The sequence below is a fragment of the Mus caroli genome, chromosome 2 (assembly GCF_900094665.2).
Source record: "Mus caroli chromosome 2, CAROLI_EIJ_v1.1, whole genome shotgun sequence".
Classification (NCBI taxonomy): domain Eukaryota; kingdom Metazoa; phylum Chordata; class Mammalia; order Rodentia; family Muridae; genus Mus; species Mus caroli.
Window position 1 is genome coordinate 10893543 of NC_034571.1, and position 18816 is coordinate 10912358.

General features: G+C 39.9%; 1 protein-coding gene across 1 annotated transcript in view; it reads left to right on the top strand.

Annotated features, from left to right (window-relative positions):
- Mrc1 (mannose receptor C-type 1) overlaps positions 1–18816 on the top strand; it is an 86119-nt gene that overhangs the window by 33017 nt on the left and 34286 nt on the right. Inside the window, exons 7-12 of the mRNA XM_021155588.2 lie at positions 3263–3448; positions 7022–7179; positions 8141–8251; positions 12588–12703; positions 16141–16289; positions 18593–18792. Of these exons, the coding sequence (XP_021011247.1) occupies positions 3263–3448; positions 7022–7179; positions 8141–8251; positions 12588–12703; positions 16141–16289; positions 18593–18792 (920 nt within the window). The remainder of the gene's footprint in view (positions 1–3262; positions 3449–7021; positions 7180–8140; positions 8252–12587; positions 12704–16140; positions 16290–18592; positions 18793–18816) is intronic.

Sequence of the window (18816 nt, forward strand, 5' to 3'; positions counted from 1 at the left end):
AACATGTCTAGTGTGAAGTGAGATATGCTGCCCATGTAAAATACATGTTGGATTTCCAAAACTTTAGCATGGGAATAAATGGAAAATCTTGTTTTAGTTGATCACGTATCAAAATGATATTAGTTTGGATATACCGAATACACTTTTTTTCCTATCTACTACAGCTAGTAGCAAATCTAAAACAATGCCTGTGGCTTCCATCGCTAGCTACACTGTGGACAGTGATGGTCCCTTTCAAAAACAAAGAATCTTTTGTGCTTTTATGTCCCAAACCCCTCCCTTTGTTTCATTTGTGTTGGTTACTTTCTGTTTTCATACTTTGTCTGTGTTTTCCTCTGCTGGGCATTGATCATAGGACCTCATGCATGATAAACAAACATTCTGCCACAGGGCTAGAGCCACAGCAGATGACAAACATTCTGCCACAGGGCTAGAGCCACAGCAGATGTGTTTTTAAATGCTTCTCAGGCTCATCAGAATCCTAGACAGAAAAATTAAACATCCCACAGAGCGGATCTAGACTATGCTAACCTTTCTGTTTCTCTCCTTCCATTCCCTTACCTCCCCTCCATTCTCTTCTTTCCTCTTCACCCCTTCCCTCTCTTCCCCTCTCTTCCCCTCCTCTCCTCCTCCCTCCACCCCTCCTCTTCCCATCTCATCCCAACTCCCTTCCTCTCTTCTTTCTTCTTCTCCCCACCTCTCCTTTTCCCTCCCCTCCTCTCCCTCTTCTCCTTTCTTCTCTTTTCCTCTCCACTCTTCACCTTCCCTCTTCTCTTTTCTCTCCCTCCCTCCCTCCTCCCTCCCTCCCTCCCTCCCTCCTCTTTTTCCCTTCCTTCCTTCCTTCCTTCCTTCCTTCCTTCCTTCCTTCCTTCCTTCCTTCCATTTTTTTTTTGGCAACTCATGAAAGTATTAAGAATTGAAATTGTACTAAGGAATGAAATTTTGTTTTACAACACTTCAGCTTAGGATGATGCAAATTAGAACTTTTGCCTCTGCACTAAGAGGGAAAAAAATTGCCTCTGCACAAAGAGGCCTTAGGCAGTCTCTGCTCTTAAGGAGAAATGGGATTCAAAGAGTGACAAAGAGCCAGCTGTGAGAATGTGCACCTGTCATCTCAGCAGCTGAGAGTCTGAAGCAGGAAAAACAGGAGTTCAAGGCCATCCTCACTAGGATACTGCCTGAGACCCTGTCTTACCTTTCTGCCCACCCACATGAGAAGGTGACCAAAGGGACTAATATCAAGTGAAGCAGCACATTTGTGATCACTTAAATATATAAACTACGTCAATAGCACAGTTTATGTAAAACGGTAATTGTAAAGCAGCAAAAGGAAGTTGTGTTGGATATAGCACCATTCTCATTTCTAACCAACACTCAGTGCATTTATTGTGTGTCAGAGCCCATGCCAGATTCAAGGACATCCTGGGAAGAAGAGAGTATCTCTCCCTTCAGAGACTTTCATTTTAACTCCCCATAGCTCATTACCTTTAAAGTTTTTGCAACATCTAATCAAGGTAACATTTGACCACAACTTCTCATAGCAACAAGGAGGATGTTTAACACTGATTTATTTAAATAATAATGATTTTTGTGTGGCTTTTGTGTCTTGTTTTTTTCCTTATCCCAAACACAGTGGTATATTATATTTTAATATGGGTTAATATGGGTTCTCGTTTTTAAAAAAAAGTATGTGGCTTGTCTTAGTCAGGGTTTTACTGCTGTGAAGAGACACCATGACCAAGGCAACTCTTATAAGGACAACATTTAATTGGGGCTAGCTTATAGGTTCAGAGGTTCAGTCCATTATCATCAAGGTGGGAGCATGGCAGCATCCTGGCAGCCATGGTGCAGGAGGAGCTGAGAGTTCTACATCTTCAGCTGAAGGCTCCTAGTGGAAGACTGACTTCCAAGCAGCTAGGATGAGGGTCTTAAAGCTCACATCCACAGTGACACACCTATTCCAACAAGGCCACACCTCCTAATAGTGCCACTTCCTGGGCCAAGCATATACAACTATCAAATGGCTACTTTGATTCACATGCTGTGACTTGCTTAAAACTCCCTTGTGGCAAATTCAGGTTTTGCTCAAAAAGGTTCTGAACTGAAATTACTTTCATGGCCACCCTGCTCTTGGGAGTGAACGAATGGTGTTGGGTCACTTCAGAGGCTCCAGCAGCAGGCTCAAGTTATGATGACTGCACGGGTTCCTTGGTGACCCTCATGTCCACTCCTGTCCCACTCCTTTTGTAACACTCTCTCCTCCCTGCATTAGGAGTGTTGCTCTTTGTCCATGGATGGCATTTCCTTACTGTCCATGAGAACAAGGTGCATTGCAGCCTTTTAGAGAATAGATTAGACATCAGTCTTCAGGTTTCTCGAAGTTAAACAGTGATCACATATCCTTAGTTCAGATTTGACAGTGATAAGGACAGATAAAATTAGACGACCCGTTGGTTGTCTCATTGAAGCCACACATTTCAAAACTAGATTTCTCATTTGCTGACATTCTATTTGTTTGTTTATTTGTTCATTTGTCTATTTATTTATTTTTGAGGCCTTGGGGTTTGAATCTAGGTCCTCACACCCACACTAACATTGTGCTGATTTCATCAGCTCTTGATGCCATTTTATTTTGATATATCTTTTTCCAACAAAATATTTTTTATTGAATAGTTGGAAATCTTAGACAATGCACCCTGATCACACCATTTCCTGTTCTGCACAGGTCAACCTTCCCATTTTTCTGCTTTCCCCCCAAATGAAAAAAGAAATACAATTTCAATTTGTGTTGCCCATATACTCATTGGACCCTGGTCTTAAAGATAATTGAGCCCTTCCCAGTCCCCACTAGGAGACTAGCTCCCCTCCCCCATCAACTCTGAATCTCAGCATCTTTATCACAGTTTTTAAGAACTCTCTTCAGTGGCTTTTGGGATAGCCTAGTGATCTTTGTTGCCAGTCTTCCTTTTAAAGTAAAAGATACTTTTTTTTTTTCAAAACGCTCCTTTTAAAACAAAACAAGCAAAACAGAATAGTTCTTTCTCATGTATCTCTTATAAATGTGTATGCCATAAAATGAAGAATGTTATTTTCATGTCTACAATTGTGAATAATATGTATATACATGTGTGTGTATATATACATACATATATATATGTATATATATATATGATAAAATATTTTACATACAAGGTAGTTGAAAATGTTGCAAACGTAAACAAATTTCTTTCAAATGTTTTCTAAACTTCTTTTTCCTTTCTAGAAAGTGATGTGCCTACTGGCTGCCCTAATCAGTGGTGGCCCTATGCAGGCCACTGCTACAGGATCCATAGGGAAGAGAAGAAGATCCAGAAATATGCTTTGCAAGCCTGTAGGAAGGAGGGTGGGGACCTGGCAAGTATCCACAGCATTGAGGAGTTTGACTTCATCTTCTCCCAGCTAGGATATGGTGAGAAACATCCTCCTGACTCTAACCTCATCTTAGCTGCCTGCTCACCACTCTTATCTCAAAAATATAGCCATAAATGTTCAGGTTAATAAATTTAAATTGATAGCCAATTGACAATATAGATTTAAGTAGATCGTACTTCTGTCAACAAAGCTTGTATAGTAGTTTAAATAATTGTATCATTAAGAAATTTAAGCTCTTGACCTCTTACCTCTTATTCTCTTGCTCCCTTCCTCCCCTTCTCTCCACCTTCCGTTCCCCCCTCTCTCCACATGGCCATGGCTGGCTTCTCCTTCTCCACTCTTTCCCTCTCTCTGCCTTTCTACAATAAACGCCTTAAAACCAAAAAGAAAAAAGAAAAAAAGAAGAGAAAAGAAAGGAAAAGAAAAGAAAAAAAAAGAAAATTTAAAATGTTCTCTTTATAGGTAGTTTTCAATATTATTTTCCCACATATCTGGATTTGGGGGTATCTGTGTTTAACTTGGCCACTGTAAAATTTGGAAGTGTCTGTCTGTCTCTTTGTGTGTTTCTCTCTGTGTATTTTTGTGTGTCTGCCTGTGTGTGTGTGTGTGTGTGTGTTGTGTGTGTGTGCATTTTGATTTTTGGGTTTTATTTTTTTCCCAGTAAGGCCAATATTATAGTTCACAACAAGTGTAAATAAACCTCCTCATACTTGAGATTTTCTTTTCTTTACTGGGGTATCACACATACTAAAAAGTGGGTGACTGTAAAACACAGTCGTCCTAAACCTTTGAGAGAAGTGTGATCGCAATTTTAGGTGTACACTTACAAGAATACATAGAGAACATAAAAACCCAGAAATAAGATTCTAGATGAGCTGAGTGACCCTGGAGTGTTTGTTCTGAAGGAAAGCAGGTTAGGAGATCGAAGGACACCCCCACCCCCAGGCCTTGTTGATTAAATGGCGTCCATTTGCCTCTCTCACTGATGGGGCTGCTGAGCAGCTGCAGCTCCTCCCAGTTCCAACCCAATAAAAGAAGAGGAAATGGATGGTGGTGATGGAGGGCCTCACTTCCTGATACATATTGCCTGAACCTTTACCAGGGTGCAGGGGAAGACAAGGCATTTAACAAATCATGAAGGAAAAAAAGACAGGAGGAGCAGAGAAAAATGTGAAAAGCTTGCAGACACCATTGTTCCTAGTACGAGGGTCCAGTAGAAACCATTTGCCTCTGAGGATGTGACCGAATGTGGTCTCGAGGCTCTGCAGCCTCGAGATGTGAGAGATGCATCACCATAAATTGTAGAATGAGGAGGACTCCCAGAATGAACATACAACTGGGTGCTGCTTTTATGTTTTCTTTGGCTCTTTTTCTTCTGTTTGTTTGCTTATTTTGTTTTTTTTTGTTTTAATATTATTATTATTATTTAAATGCTTGTTTTCTTCCTAAAAGTAAATAAGTAAACCCTGGGTTTGGTGGCTCTCTTGTAACCCTGGCAGTGGGGAGATGGAGACATTCCAGTCCCTGATGTTTATTGACTTGTCAGCCTGGTGGGCTTTGCAAGTTCGTTGTTGGAACCTGGACGTTTGAGGTTGTCTCCTGGGCATACATGTCCATGCTCACATACACACACACACACACACACACAGAGAGAGAGAGAGAGAGAGAGAGACAGAGAGAGAGACAGAGAGAGAGAGAGAAAGAGAGGAAAATAAACATTTTAGCACAACTTAATTTTTCTGTGCTCACCTACCCTGGGACACTCAGATTAGTTGATGGAATTGTAATCTCAATGGGAAGATCTAAATAATAGTCACTCAAGCTTATCATGACCTGTTGGGAAGCTTGGCATGCACCAATGTTAGAAGCAGGCTAGTTAAGATAGCAGAGGGCTGTCTGTTCTACTCTCGGTGACATGATATCGCCTCAGCAGAGCCATGTGTTTTATTACTGTAATTATTTGTGGAAGTTGGATGACCAAGGTTTCATTTCAGCTCAGCCTAAGAACAAATGAATGAACTAGAGAGCTTTCCATTGGGAAAAAAGGAGTTATAGGGCCTGAAGAGATGACTCAGCTGTTAAGAGCAGTTGTTACTTTTGCTGAGAACCTGAGTTTGGTTCACAGCACCCAGATGGCAGCTTGTCACCATTTGTAATACCAGTTCCAGAAGATCTGATGCCCTCTTCTGATCATAGTGGGTACCCCACACCCCTGGTACAGAGACGTACATGAAGAAAAAAACTCACATAAAAGAAAAGAAATCTTAAAAAAAGAAAAGTTACTAAAAACATTTATAGTATTTTAGAACAGTATTTCCTTATTTAACAGAACAAAATAATCTCAATAAAAGTAAAATATAAAATTAAGATTACTGCTTCTAAATAAAAACTTTTCAAAATTAATTTAGTTATGTGAGATAGAACCTCTAATATTAGTTACGGAAATAAAGAACAAAATAGACAATTTGGAGCCCAAGTATGGAAGAAATGAATTCCAGTTCATACAATCTGTTTAACTGGTTTATGAAAATTGATTTAACAACTTGAAACACACATGCACACAGTGGAAAACAGGTTTGTAAGAAAAGTATACATGGGAATGCCATAATAAAGTCTAATTCTTTGGAAACTAATAAATATAAATTAAAGCAAATATACACAGAAACCTCATATATACCTGTGTAATTTTACACTGGTCTTTATTCTAAAGTTCTTGAGGTTATGTAAGGTCTCTTTGAAGCCTATGTTTGTTACTCAAAAGCTCCTGATCTGCCAACTCATGTGAAAGGAAGAGGGACCCATCCTGAAACTATTCCCTGTGCTTCAGGATGCTGGAAACATCTGCTAGAGCTGGCAAAAGGCCACTTGAGGACTTCTCCAAAAATGAAGTTGATTGACAGCTTTCAGGAGGAAGAAAACCAGCCACTTAGCTTTTTCTACCAAATGCCATCTTTATAAGTGTTTGAAGTCAGTGGCTTGTACTGGTCAAAGATGGAAATCAAAAGCTACAATGCTTTTCCCAATTGAGAAAGTTAAATAGATACTGAATTGTATAGCATTTAATTTTTAAATTTGAAAATGTTTATTCGTAGCCACAAAACCTGAGATCTTTCAGTCACTACAAATTTGTTTCATTAAGTATTTGACTACCATATCTATATCTATCTATATATGTGTATCTATCTATCTATCTATCTATCTATCTATCTATCTATCTATCTATGAATGATACTGTATGCAGTTCCAGAAATATACATTATTTGTAACTATAACATCGATTCACAAGATTGGGTTTTCTCATTTCATTTTTACAACTCCCATAAAATATAATATTAGAAATATTATAATACTAGAAGTATAGTCGCATTTACAATAGAAAATACTGAATAACCTAGAACTGACATCATAATATGTAGTTGGTATATATCTACTGCTTATAGATTGTCTTTTATGATAGTTCTGTGAGATCAAAGGAGCAGAGCTGAATTGGCAAGCCCAGTACCCTTTTCAGACATTCTGCTGACCTTTGGAAAGTGTACTCCTGTTGTATTTGTGTATTATTTTTAGAAAACAGTACATAAACTACTTAGGTGATTCTCTTCCTGTGTAGACCCAAATGATGAGCTGTGGATTGGTTTAAATGACATCAAGATTCAGATGTACTTTGAGTGGAGTGATGGATCCCCAGTGACATTTACTAAATGGCTTCCTGGAGAGCCAAGCCATGAGAACAACAGACAGGAGGACTGCGTGGTTATGAAAGGCAAGGTGAGGCTCTCTGATGATGCCTGACAATGCTGCTGTGATCTTCTTTCTCTGCATCAACTATTATCTGTTGTGATTGCTTCTGTTGTTAATAGAGATTTAAGCTGTATGACAACTCAGATTCAGTTTTTGGAGTATCTCACTATGGCCTAGCAAAGTCAAGAAGACCATAAGATAGATAAATGATATAAAAGTTTGGCTAAAAGGTAGCATTAAGTAATAACTAATAATACTGTCTGCTGAATTCTGAAATTATATATATGTATATGACTGTGTATATATTATATATATATGCACATGTTTTATCTGTGTATAAGCACATTTTGAACATATTTATGTATACATTTATATATGTATGTATGCAAATATGTATGTATGCATGTATATGACTTGGTTTAACAATTCAGAGCTTTGTACCTTCTACTGGTTGCTCCTGGCCTCACGGTTCTGGTCCATTGTGGCTTCTCCTCTTTTTCCATCCCCTCTTCTCCTCCCACCTTCCTCCTCTCCTTCTACCTGTCCCCTACTCTTGAACTTCCAGTTTCACCTTTCTCCTCCACTGCCCATTCACCAGTTCTAGCCTTTTATTGGCCAGTTAACGTGGCGAGAAGGTTCAGGTGACATCCCCTGAGTATGTGATGGTCTGCTTATCAGGGGGTGGAGGGCAACCCCTCTTGAGAAAGCAGAATTAACATTAGAGTACAGACAGCACGAGGCCAAGCAACTCCACATCCTGAGTTTGAAAACTCAGGATAAAGAATCGCATTAGTCCTACAATCTCTTTACACATGAACAGTTAGAGCCAAATATACTGCTCACATGTAAGATATGAATTGACCATTTGTCTGTCGATGCTAGCTTCCCCTAGCTAGCATGCATGAGGCCCTGGGTTCAGCACTGGAAAGAAACAAATGAACCTATGTCTGAATACAGATAATCACTTATTTTTCTTTTTCCTCTGTAGGATGGATACTGGGCGGACAGAGCCTGTGAGCACCCACTAGGTTACATCTGTAAGATGGTATCACAAAGCCATGCTGTAGTACCGGAGGGTGCAGACAAAGGCTGCCGGAAAGTGAGTACAGATCATCCGCAGTGACTGAAGATAGCCATGTGATACAGTGGGCTTTGCTTGGTATCAGACAGCACTTCATTATTACCAAAGGACAGTGTTTCAAGTGTGTAAATATTCAGTGTTTTACTGTGTCTGATAACTCCACCCTTCTTGACGTTTGCATGGGGCAGTCTCTGGTCAATGGGGAGGTGCATACACTTCTTGGATCCATTCAGAATGTCATGAGAACTGAAAGGGGAATAGAAAATAAAATGAAACACTTAAAGGGCATGGTCTGGGAGATGAGGTGAAGACAGACTCCAAGAGAAGTTGCTGTGCAGGGATCGGGGAGTCTGAGATCCTATGGGCAGTTAAACACTTGAATAATTTTGAATGCTGACATGCTGACAGCAAGCCATTATTGGCCGCTTTCCTGCTTACAGTGTCTTGAATGAGCTTTCTTCCAGTAGGGGAAACTTTTCAGGACATCACTACAGTTGAGGCAGGGCACCTAGTCTTAAACTTGTGCTGAGTAACACTGTTAAATACAGTCACACAAACTCATAATGTATGTGCCTTACCAGCAGAGAGAGACATACTGAGAGACAGGTAATAGGTAGGTAGGTAGGTAGATCGCTAGATAGATGATAAATGGCATGTAGATAAATATAGACAGATAGGTACAGACACACACACACACAGACAGACAGAGGGACAGACATAGAGATAGATACACAGAGACAGAGGCAGATACAGAAACGCACAGACACAGAAGCACACAGAGTTCTAGGAGGCTAAAATAAATTATATTGTAAAAGACTTCTAAAAACATGAAGAAACTACAAACATAATTTTGTAGGCTAATGGTTATTGTTTTCCTGTCTGATGAGTAGCTCATCTTCCTCTTTTTTACTTCTTACTTCTTCTGAATTAAGGGCAAAGTGAAAACTAATGGTCTTTTGGTAACATTTCTGGTGCTATGCCGTGGTCACATCATCTGATAACAAATATTGAAAGACAGGAATATATGACTCATAAGTTTCTATGGGGCAAATATACTGTGAAGAAAAGCATTAGATAATAGAAAAATCATAGCATCTGACAGATGCATGAAGGGTCTTAACAGTGGTCCAAATTCCTTCTAATTTTGTATCCAGAAAATTATCAAGGGAGGTAATAAAGACTTCTTTTCTTTTGGTTTATGTGAGTGTTTGTGTAGATATATGTGTATGTGCTGGTGTTTGTGCATGTGTTTGTGAGGAGGCCAGAGATCAACTTTGGGTGTCATTCTGCAAGTACTATGTGTGTGTGTGTGTGTTTATATGTATGTGGAAGTCGAGGCTATTCAGCAACCTATGTTATCCTTAATGAGGAGGTTTCCCACATTGTCTTATTGTTAGTTGTTTGCTTGATTTATTTTGCTACTTTTCCTTTTATTGAACATAGATTCTTGTCTCATACAATATTTCCCCTTTCCTTCTCCCAGTTCCTCCCCACCTCCCCTCCCCTGTGGAGCCGTCCCTTTCTGTCTCTCCTTATTAAAAAACAGCTCAAGGGATAATAACCAAACACAAGAAAAAATATAATATAAGGCAAAAAATCATCCTATTAAAGTAGGACACGGCAACCCAACAGGGGGACAAACATTCCAAGAGGAGGCACAAAAATCAGAGACCCACTCTTTCTCACGGTCAGGGGCTCCATAAACATCCTAAGCTAAAAGCTATAATATATATTCAGAAGACCTGGTGCAAACTTGCGTGAGCCCTGTGCTTGCTGCTTCACTCTGTGTGAGTCTCTTTGAGCTTTCCTTAGCTGATTCAGAGGGCCTTGTTCTCTTGGTGTCCCCCATCTGCTCCGACTCTTACACTCTTTCTGCCTCCTCTTCCACAGGGTTCCCTGAGCTCTGAGGGAAGGGATTTGATGAAGAACTTCCCTTTAGACTCTCTCTCCAAGTAATGACTGGCTGTGGGTCTCTGCATCTGTTCCTATCTGCTACTGGGGGAAGTTTACTGATGTTGACCCCACATTGTTTTTATGAGACAAGAGTTCTCATTGGCTTGTAGCAAACAGGCCAGAGCAAATGACCAACAACCCCCAGGATCTATCTGTTCCCACCTCTGCAGTGCTGAAATTAGAGATCTGTCTTTTTTTTTAATCAACTCATTGATTTATTTATTCATTTTACATCATAATTGTAGCCCCTTCCCTTTTCTCCTTCCAGTTCCACCTTCACAAATCCCTCCCCTCATTATCTCATTCCCTTCTCCTCAGAGAACAAGAAGCCCTCATTGTGGGGAGCCAACCTGGCCTGGCACATCAAGTCCCAGCAGGACTAAGTCATCCTCTCCCACTGAGGCCAGTCCAGGTAGGGAAAAGTGATCCAAAGGCAGGCAACAGAGTGAGAGACAGCCCCTGAGAGTTGTTAAGGGACCCGCATGAACACCAAACTTCACATCTGCTACAAATGTGTAGGAACCCTAGGTTCAGCAGATGCATGCTTTTTGGTCAGTGGTTTAGTTTCTGCAAGCCCCCATGGGCCCAGGTTAGTTCACTCTATAGGTCTTCTTGGGGTGTTCTTGACCCTCAATCTTACCCCCTACTCTTCCACAGGACTCCCAATCTCCACCTAATGTTTGGCTAGGAGTCTCTGCATCTGTTTCCATTCGCTGCTGGATGAAGCCTCTCAAAAGACAGTTATTCTATATTCCTGTCTGCAAGCATAGCAGAGTTATCAAGTGTCGGGAGTTGGCCCTCTTCTATGGGATGGGCCTTATGTTGGGCCAATCATCAGGTGGACATTTCCTCAATCTTTGCCCCATCTTTATCCCTACACACCTTGTAGGCAAGACAAATTTTGGGTCAACAGTTTTGTGGGTGAATTGTTGTCTCCCTTCCTCCACTGGAAGTCCTGCCTGGTTACAGAGAGTGGCCACTTTAGTAGGAAACTTGTCTTTTCTTCTAGGGGATTAAACTCAGACCCTTGTGCCTGCAGGGCATATACTGTCTCAAGTTGAGCTGTCTCACTAGCCTCAGGGATTCCACTTTCTATTCTATGCTATGAGGGTGAAAAACACTAAACAAAGATGTTAACTCAAAGTGGTTCTGAGTCACTTTCGAGCCTGACTTACAATGCAGTATTAGGATTTTCCTGCAGGAGAGCTAAGGGATGCATATGTTTTAAGTGTTAACAGGAAAGAAAGGTAATCTGAGACTACTGGTTAGCCATTTTTTAAAACCTTATTTTTATTATGATGCAATTCCAAATGCATTTTATTCATATTATAATTTTTATGGCTCATTTTGTTATAGTATGGAATTCTTGATTTTGAGGTCTTGTATTTGCCTTTCAATTTTTGAACAATATGTTAGTCCTTTAGTCTATTCACTGTGTTTCTGAAACTTGTTTTGTGTAGATTTTCAGTCTCCTAGTGTCTATGTTTTTCCTCTTTGTTTTGTATGTATATGTGGTGCATATGCATGTGTGTATGCCTGTTCACATGTGTGTCAGTCTCTATGTGTGTATGTTCATGTATAGGTCTTAAATTAGTGCTGGATGTCTTGCTTGATTGCCTTTCAATTTATGTACAGAGGCAAGGTCTCTTATTTATTTTGAAATGTAAGACTCTTTTCTGGAATCTAACACACCAAGCAGATAACAGGCTTGTTAAGTTGGAGTTGCCTGGCTAGAATTTTCTATTGCTCTCTTCTCTGTGTTGACAGCTGGACCCTACTCCCAGACCCCAATGTGCATTTGATATCCTCCTAGCCAATCACAAGTTTAGCTTTTAATTTGATTGTTTTGTACTGGGAGAGTTCCTCAATTCCTCTCCAGCTCTCCCCTGAAGTTTGAATTTGGATGATTTTATATAGTATTATATAGTATTTTGTGTATTTGAAATATGGGAAAAGAATGTCATGAAGTCCAATGGCCAAGAGACATCATTCATGTTTACCACCTCCCTCTGACATCAGTAGACATCTGTGCTTACAGGTCCTCAAGTTATTTTCTGGGATGACCTCATATGAAATCCATCCTGACCTGAGCTGTGTTATTCGGTTTCCTCAGAAGTCATTTCACAAGTAGTGTGCCTTGCAGGAAGCCTCAGGATGCCAGAGGACAGCCTTGCCTTCCTTTACTCTCAGTATCTGTCATGTGAGGGACAATGTCATTCGAATTTCTTCATTCAAATGCATAAGCAATTCCCGTTGCATTTAATAGCATTCTGTGCCGTTTTCTTTAGACTCTCCAGTTCAGCTACTTGTGTTACATGGAGGAATCATTTAACAGTATTTCCTAATAAATGTGCATCACATCATAACCCTCTTCTTGCTTGTTACTTAATGGCGTTTATAGGGCTGGAAACGGCATGGGTTTTACTGCTACTTGATTGGATCCACTCTATCAACCTTCGCTGATGCAAACCAAACATGCACAAACGAAAAGGCTTATTTAACAACAGTTGAAGACAGGTATGGAACTATATTAAACTTATTCTACAATAAGCCAAGTAGTGAAAGTGTTAAAAAAAAAACTTAGAGTTAGCATGCTATACATGCTGAAGTAGATTACATATGTTTTTGAGTCATGCTTTATAAAGGTAGAAATGTTTAAAATACTCTTATTTATTGACTTAATTGAAAACACTATACAAGTACTTTGTTACTTTTAGGCATCTATTTACTAAAAGTGTTAATTTTAAGGCAGGGTCTTATTATGCAGCCTGGCTTGCCTGAACTTGCTGTGTAGATCAGACTGGCCTTGAACTCATCTTGAACAGATCTTGGATTAAAGGTGTGAGACACCATGACTGGCATCCCTATTCAGATGTTTATGGCTAATATATTGAGTGCATATTACAGATCTAGTGTTTTCTAGTTTGTTAGCTGTCAAATTTTAAAGCAAAAAAAAAGTTTTGTCCAGGTAACACCCCATTTTGTTCTCTTTAGCACTCGCTCTGTGAAAAAGAGGAGCAAAGGAGAATCACTCCAAGGAGGGACCAGCTCACATATATGTTTTCCTAATGCACACTCACAGCTCAAATCAGTTCTCTAATCTCTAAGGTGTCAAGGCTGCCCCGAGCACCCAGCAAGCAATATTTCAGTGACTCCACCCTAGGATCCCTGAACTTAATTCAGTTCTTATGTTATCTGTTTGGCAGCAGTGTCAGATCCCACAGGCAGAGTTTGCTCCTCTGGAGGTTGTACTTGACTCATGTCAGGTCCAGTTGCAAGCCCTAAGCTGTGTATGTTGCCTGCATTTCTGAAGGGCCAGCTATAGAAATACATTCCTACAACCCTATGCTAGGCTCCATTCATTTGCTTGAACAACTCAGAGAACTCTGGGAAGCACTTACATTTCCTGATTCACTTAGGGGATGTCTTAAGGAGAGGGTCAGGTGAGAGGGCTCAGTGAATATAGTGCTTGTCACAGAAGCCTGAGGACCTGAGATTGGATCCCTAGCCCCCAGGTAAAATGCCAGGCATTATAGTATATGTCTGGCATCCTAGCTCTATGAAGGCAGATAGAGGAGGATCCCTAAGGCTACTGGCCAGACAGTCTAGATGAACTGGTGAGCTCCAGGTTCAGTGAGAGACTCAGACTCAAAATGCAAGGTGGAGAGAGATTAAGGAAGATACCCAACATTGATCTCTGGTTTTCATATGTGAAACAAACATACACACACACACACACAGATGCAGAGAGAGAGACAGAGAGAGAGAGAGAGAGAGAGAGAGAGAGACAGAGAGAGAGAGAGAGAGAGACAGAGAGAGAGAGACAGACAGAGACAGAGAGACAGAGAGAGTGAGCATTATATAAGGATGCAAGTGAAGAGACAAACAGGGTGAAGTGGAAGACAAGGAACGTGGAAATTCCATCTTTTCTACTGTCCTGCACCATCCAGAAATCCCACCAGCTCAGCCATGTGGAACACTTTCTGAGCTGCTTGAGAGACTCTATTGCTTGAGAATACTGGCTAATAGACTAAGCAAGGAAACACAGCAGGTGCCAAGATTCTTCTGTGCCTCTCAGGGCTTACAGCCTTTCTCCCTCCAGGGTGTGGCACATAGATCCCTGGGCTTGATAGGACGGGTCTTATCACTTATTACTAAAGAAGGCAGGTCAGAGGCCCAAAATTATGATCCCAACTTCCCAAATGTAGACTGTAATATCTGCAAATATTCTACTCATTCTTTCTATTCTTTTATCTTAGTTAACTAATTAAGTAATCAACTAAGCTTTGTTGGCTTGGCTAATTGAATGATAGGCTAAGAAAATCAAACAGAAAGTAGAGGGTTTTAAAATGTAACTTTAAGCTCTGAGGTTTCATTCACCTTTGAGATTTACTTACGTCTTTGTTTTATTTTCTTTCTTACTCTTTTCAAAGCTTGGCTTATACATTCAAAAAACTTAAAAAAAATTAAAAGTCACTGACATTTTATTGCTTCAGGGCAGACTCAAAATCCACAGAGTCCTGCTGATACTAAAAATCTGGTGATAAAAATAGATATCAGAGGATTGTGTTTCAAACTGCATCTTCCTCTCCCAGCAATGACATGCTAATATAAACATCTAACTACTAGAACACAGATATGTATTCTCTCAAGACAGAGAAGATGGATTGTCTAAATACCATGGATATACATTTGTGATTGATTGGTTAAAGAATCGTATACAAGAAGAGAATTATTCTTCATGTGTTCTCGTGTTCTCTGAGCTATTTGTATTTAGCTCTTTGTATTTAACTGTCATTAAATTTCCTTTTCATGTTTTAGAAAGTAAATTGTACTTATAGTGTTTTGGTTGCTCTTTTTAGGCATCTGGAATTATTCGGACTATGGTTAAATATAACATCTGCCATTTTTTATCAGGGCCCACAGTCCTCTTTGTTCTCCCTAGCTCTTGATGTTCCTGAAAATGCAGTGCCTATTTTTCTGAGACATTTCTGCCCAAGTTGCCTTCTTTATTTCAAGTGTTTTTTTTTTTTTTTTAGACAGATCTTTATTGCTTTGCTTATCATCAGAAAGGGAAAGAAAAAAGATGGTCCCAATTTGTGATTCTCCTTGATAACCCTATCATCTGTAATCAAGAATTGAGCAGGGCATTTGACCTGTGTAAAAAATGGTCTGGTCATTTCAAATAATTTTTCCAACTGCTGTAGTTTTCTTCTTTGTATTTTCAAAGTTCTCTTAAATTTTGTGAAGGCTAGAGAGGCCAATATGAGGATGAGAGAAGAATGTCTGAATGGATCGATCCACTCAGCTAGATGGTAGTTTAACTTCATAAACTTACTTTTCCTTAGTGAAGACTATTATAATGTAAACGATATAAAGCTATGACTCCTGCGTGACTCTTTGTGGGAAGTTATGAAATGTTTATTCATGCCAGATCATAAAGGAAATGATTCCCCCCAGGTCCAGCTTGGGGAATCAGGGAGTTTACAGGGTAACTTACAGAAGAAGTGTGAGTAAAGGTTACATATATGGATATGAGTGATTTATTGGCAGCACCCTCACTGGAAAGCCCACTTCAGCATGGGTGATGATTCATGAAAGCTGCATCCCTGACACTCCCTGAGCAATTTACACGTAGCTCTGTAGAAGAGTCTTGTCTCCCTAGCAATTATTTATTGCTTCTATAATCCCAGGAAGAGGCCCTGTGAGTCTTGTAACTTTCATAAACCTCCCGAGCTTTCTAAGTTCTTTAGCTTCCTGGATCTATGACATATGTTCTGTCTTTAAGAGAGAATGTTAAAATCCAGAGGAAATGGCTACAGAAGAGTAAAGCAATATTTGAATTTATCAATGAAACAATATCTCGGGTATACAATTGAAATAATTTTCATGTTGATAATTTAAGAAATTTGCATAAATGTTTCTAAAGTTTAGTTACTTTAATTCTTTTAAAGATATGAACAAGCATTCCTGACTAGTTTGGTTGGATTGAGGCCTGAAAAATATTTTTGGACAGGACTCTCAGATGTTCAAAACAAAGGGACGTTTCGGTGGACTGTGGATGAGCAGGTGCAGTTTACACACTGGAATGCCGACATGCCAGGTATGCGGGAGCTGTGCTCAGGGCAGGTCTAGGGGTCTGTGCTCAGGGCATTCCCTCATTCCTTCCAGCAGAGCCTGTCAGTCTTGCAGACACCTCTCCAATGCAGCATGCAAGTCAATTGTGTTTAAGTAATTTTTACATTTCTCTTCTCCCATGCCTTCCCATCCAGCTTTCAGTATTCTGGTGCAAAGAGGAAGAGAAAATTGTTAAGTAATTTGGTTCTGGTATATTTAAAGCAATGAAACATTTCAAGTGCTCTCGGGTGTTATAAATATTTGCCTAATTTCACAAAACGGGGCCCTATAGAAAGTAGATGTAAAACTTTTCAGTGGGGCTGAATATGAATATGGATGTCATTGAATGGTGGGACCAATGCAAACGCTCCTGGGGAATCATTATTCCAATTTTTGCATTAACCCTTTACAAACATGGGATTTTATTTTATCTTTCCAAGAATAACAAGGGGCATTTAAGTATCTTCTTTTAAAAGATGTAGAAATTGAAACTCAGGATTTATAGAACTAGAGATGCCCAAGCCTAGACTTATACCAATCTTGGCAGTAAGCTAGTCTGAGGAATCCGGTTTTGGACCAACCAGCTGCCCTGGTATTTTGAATTGCTTTTGTTGACTGGAAACCCAAAGTAGGCTCTCTAACAGACACCAACAGCTTCTTTATCTTTATATACTGATGTTACTGGCAAATAATATTACTGACTATGCCATCTCTCAGACACTTCAACACCCTTTACAGAAAGCAAATCAGTGTGCCAGAATCACAAGCTATTCGAGGAATAACCACTTAAGCGCATGGGTTTGCTACTTGGCTCAATACATCCTAATCTCCAGCTGTTAGTCAAATTTGCATAAGCAGCTTTGAGTGGGGAACTGATGTCACCAATCAGATTATACTGTTTGTACACCTGCTATTTGATTATTAAACCATTAAACACTAAAACGGTGAGATTCAAGATCATGTAAATGAACACATTCTCATTTTGTTTGTCTCAGTTTTGGGGAAAGTCACAGCTCTTCCTGGGTAGCTTTATGTTGCCTTGGTTACTTACTCACCAGCAGGATTCTGAGTAATGAGCACTTGAATATCTTCAAGAATAAAAATTCATTAAACTAGAACCATAGCTCAGCTGTGACCACTGAGAGTCTTGGAGACAAAGTCTCTTGTTGTATAGTCCAGGGTTAGACTGGAACCTACAATGTAGCTGTTAGAGCTCCCTATGGCACTCATTATGTAGGCTGGCCTTAAAATCAAGATCCTCCCATTCTAGCCATCCATGTTCTGGCACCACAGCTTTGCCCTCAGTCCCCACTATCCTGTATGGAAAGATGACTGAGTGCCCAAACCTACAGCTTCAAGAACAAACAAGGCACTTGGGGCCTGACCTGAGTATCAAGAAAGATGAATGAATCTTGTAGCCAGTGGGTCAGGGGATCACAGCAGCCTCAGCTGTCATCTATTGCAGTGGCAGTCAGTTTCAGTGCAAGACTGTGCATCTAGGAATCTGAAAAACGTCTCAGGGGATGGGGAGCTTTAGAGAAAATTAACTAGAAAGGATATGTCTCTTTAGAACTATGATAATAAACTTTTAAGTATTTAAAATTCTTTGAAAACTATTGTTAAAATTATTAGCTCCTCTTAGCAGCAAGAATCTTGATGTTTTCTAACCTCTATGTGACTTCTTACTACAATGACCACAAAACAGAATTACAGACTTTCAGTTCTGTGATCATTGTTTGACTTTCTTCAGTACCTTCCTCACAGCTCTGCATAGCAGAGCCTGTGGTTTGCATCTTAAGACAAGGAAGCAAGAGAACTTGAGTAATTTTCCCAAATCCTCCAACCCAGATGTGTCTTGTTTGGAAATCTTATCAAGTGCTTTGGTCCTGGAGACTGAAGTGGATCATGGTGGGGAGGAGGAAATCTCAGAGAATTAAAAAGGAAAGGTAGGAAGTCCTGCAGAAGGACAGGAAGGAAAAGCCATTTTCCTATTATCTTTGCCATTTTAGCCGAAATATTTTATTATCTAATGTCTGAATGTGAACCATACTGCCAGATGTGGAAAATATAAGATGTTATCAAAACTTTCTATATTTATGATGATCATGTTGGGAATATAGACCACACAAATAAAAGGCAAAATATAGTAACCTGCCTTCCATATGCTACATTTCATTCTTACATGCAGGGGATGAGCACACTGTTTCACCGCTTTGATTACCCTTTTTGAGCATGGTAGATATTCAGTAAGCAACCGATGAATTGAGTTCTACTTTATGTTTAATGCAGGACGAAAGGCAGGATGTGTTGCCATGAAAACCGGAGTGGCAGGTGGCTTATGGGATGTTTTGAGTTGTGAAGAAAAGGCAAAATTTGTGTGCAAACATTGGGCAGAAGGAGTGACTCGCCCACCAGAGCCCACAACAACTCCTGAACCCAAATGTCCAGAAGACTGGGGTACCACCAGTAAAACCAGCATGTGTTTCAAAGTAAGGATCAATCGCCAAATTGAT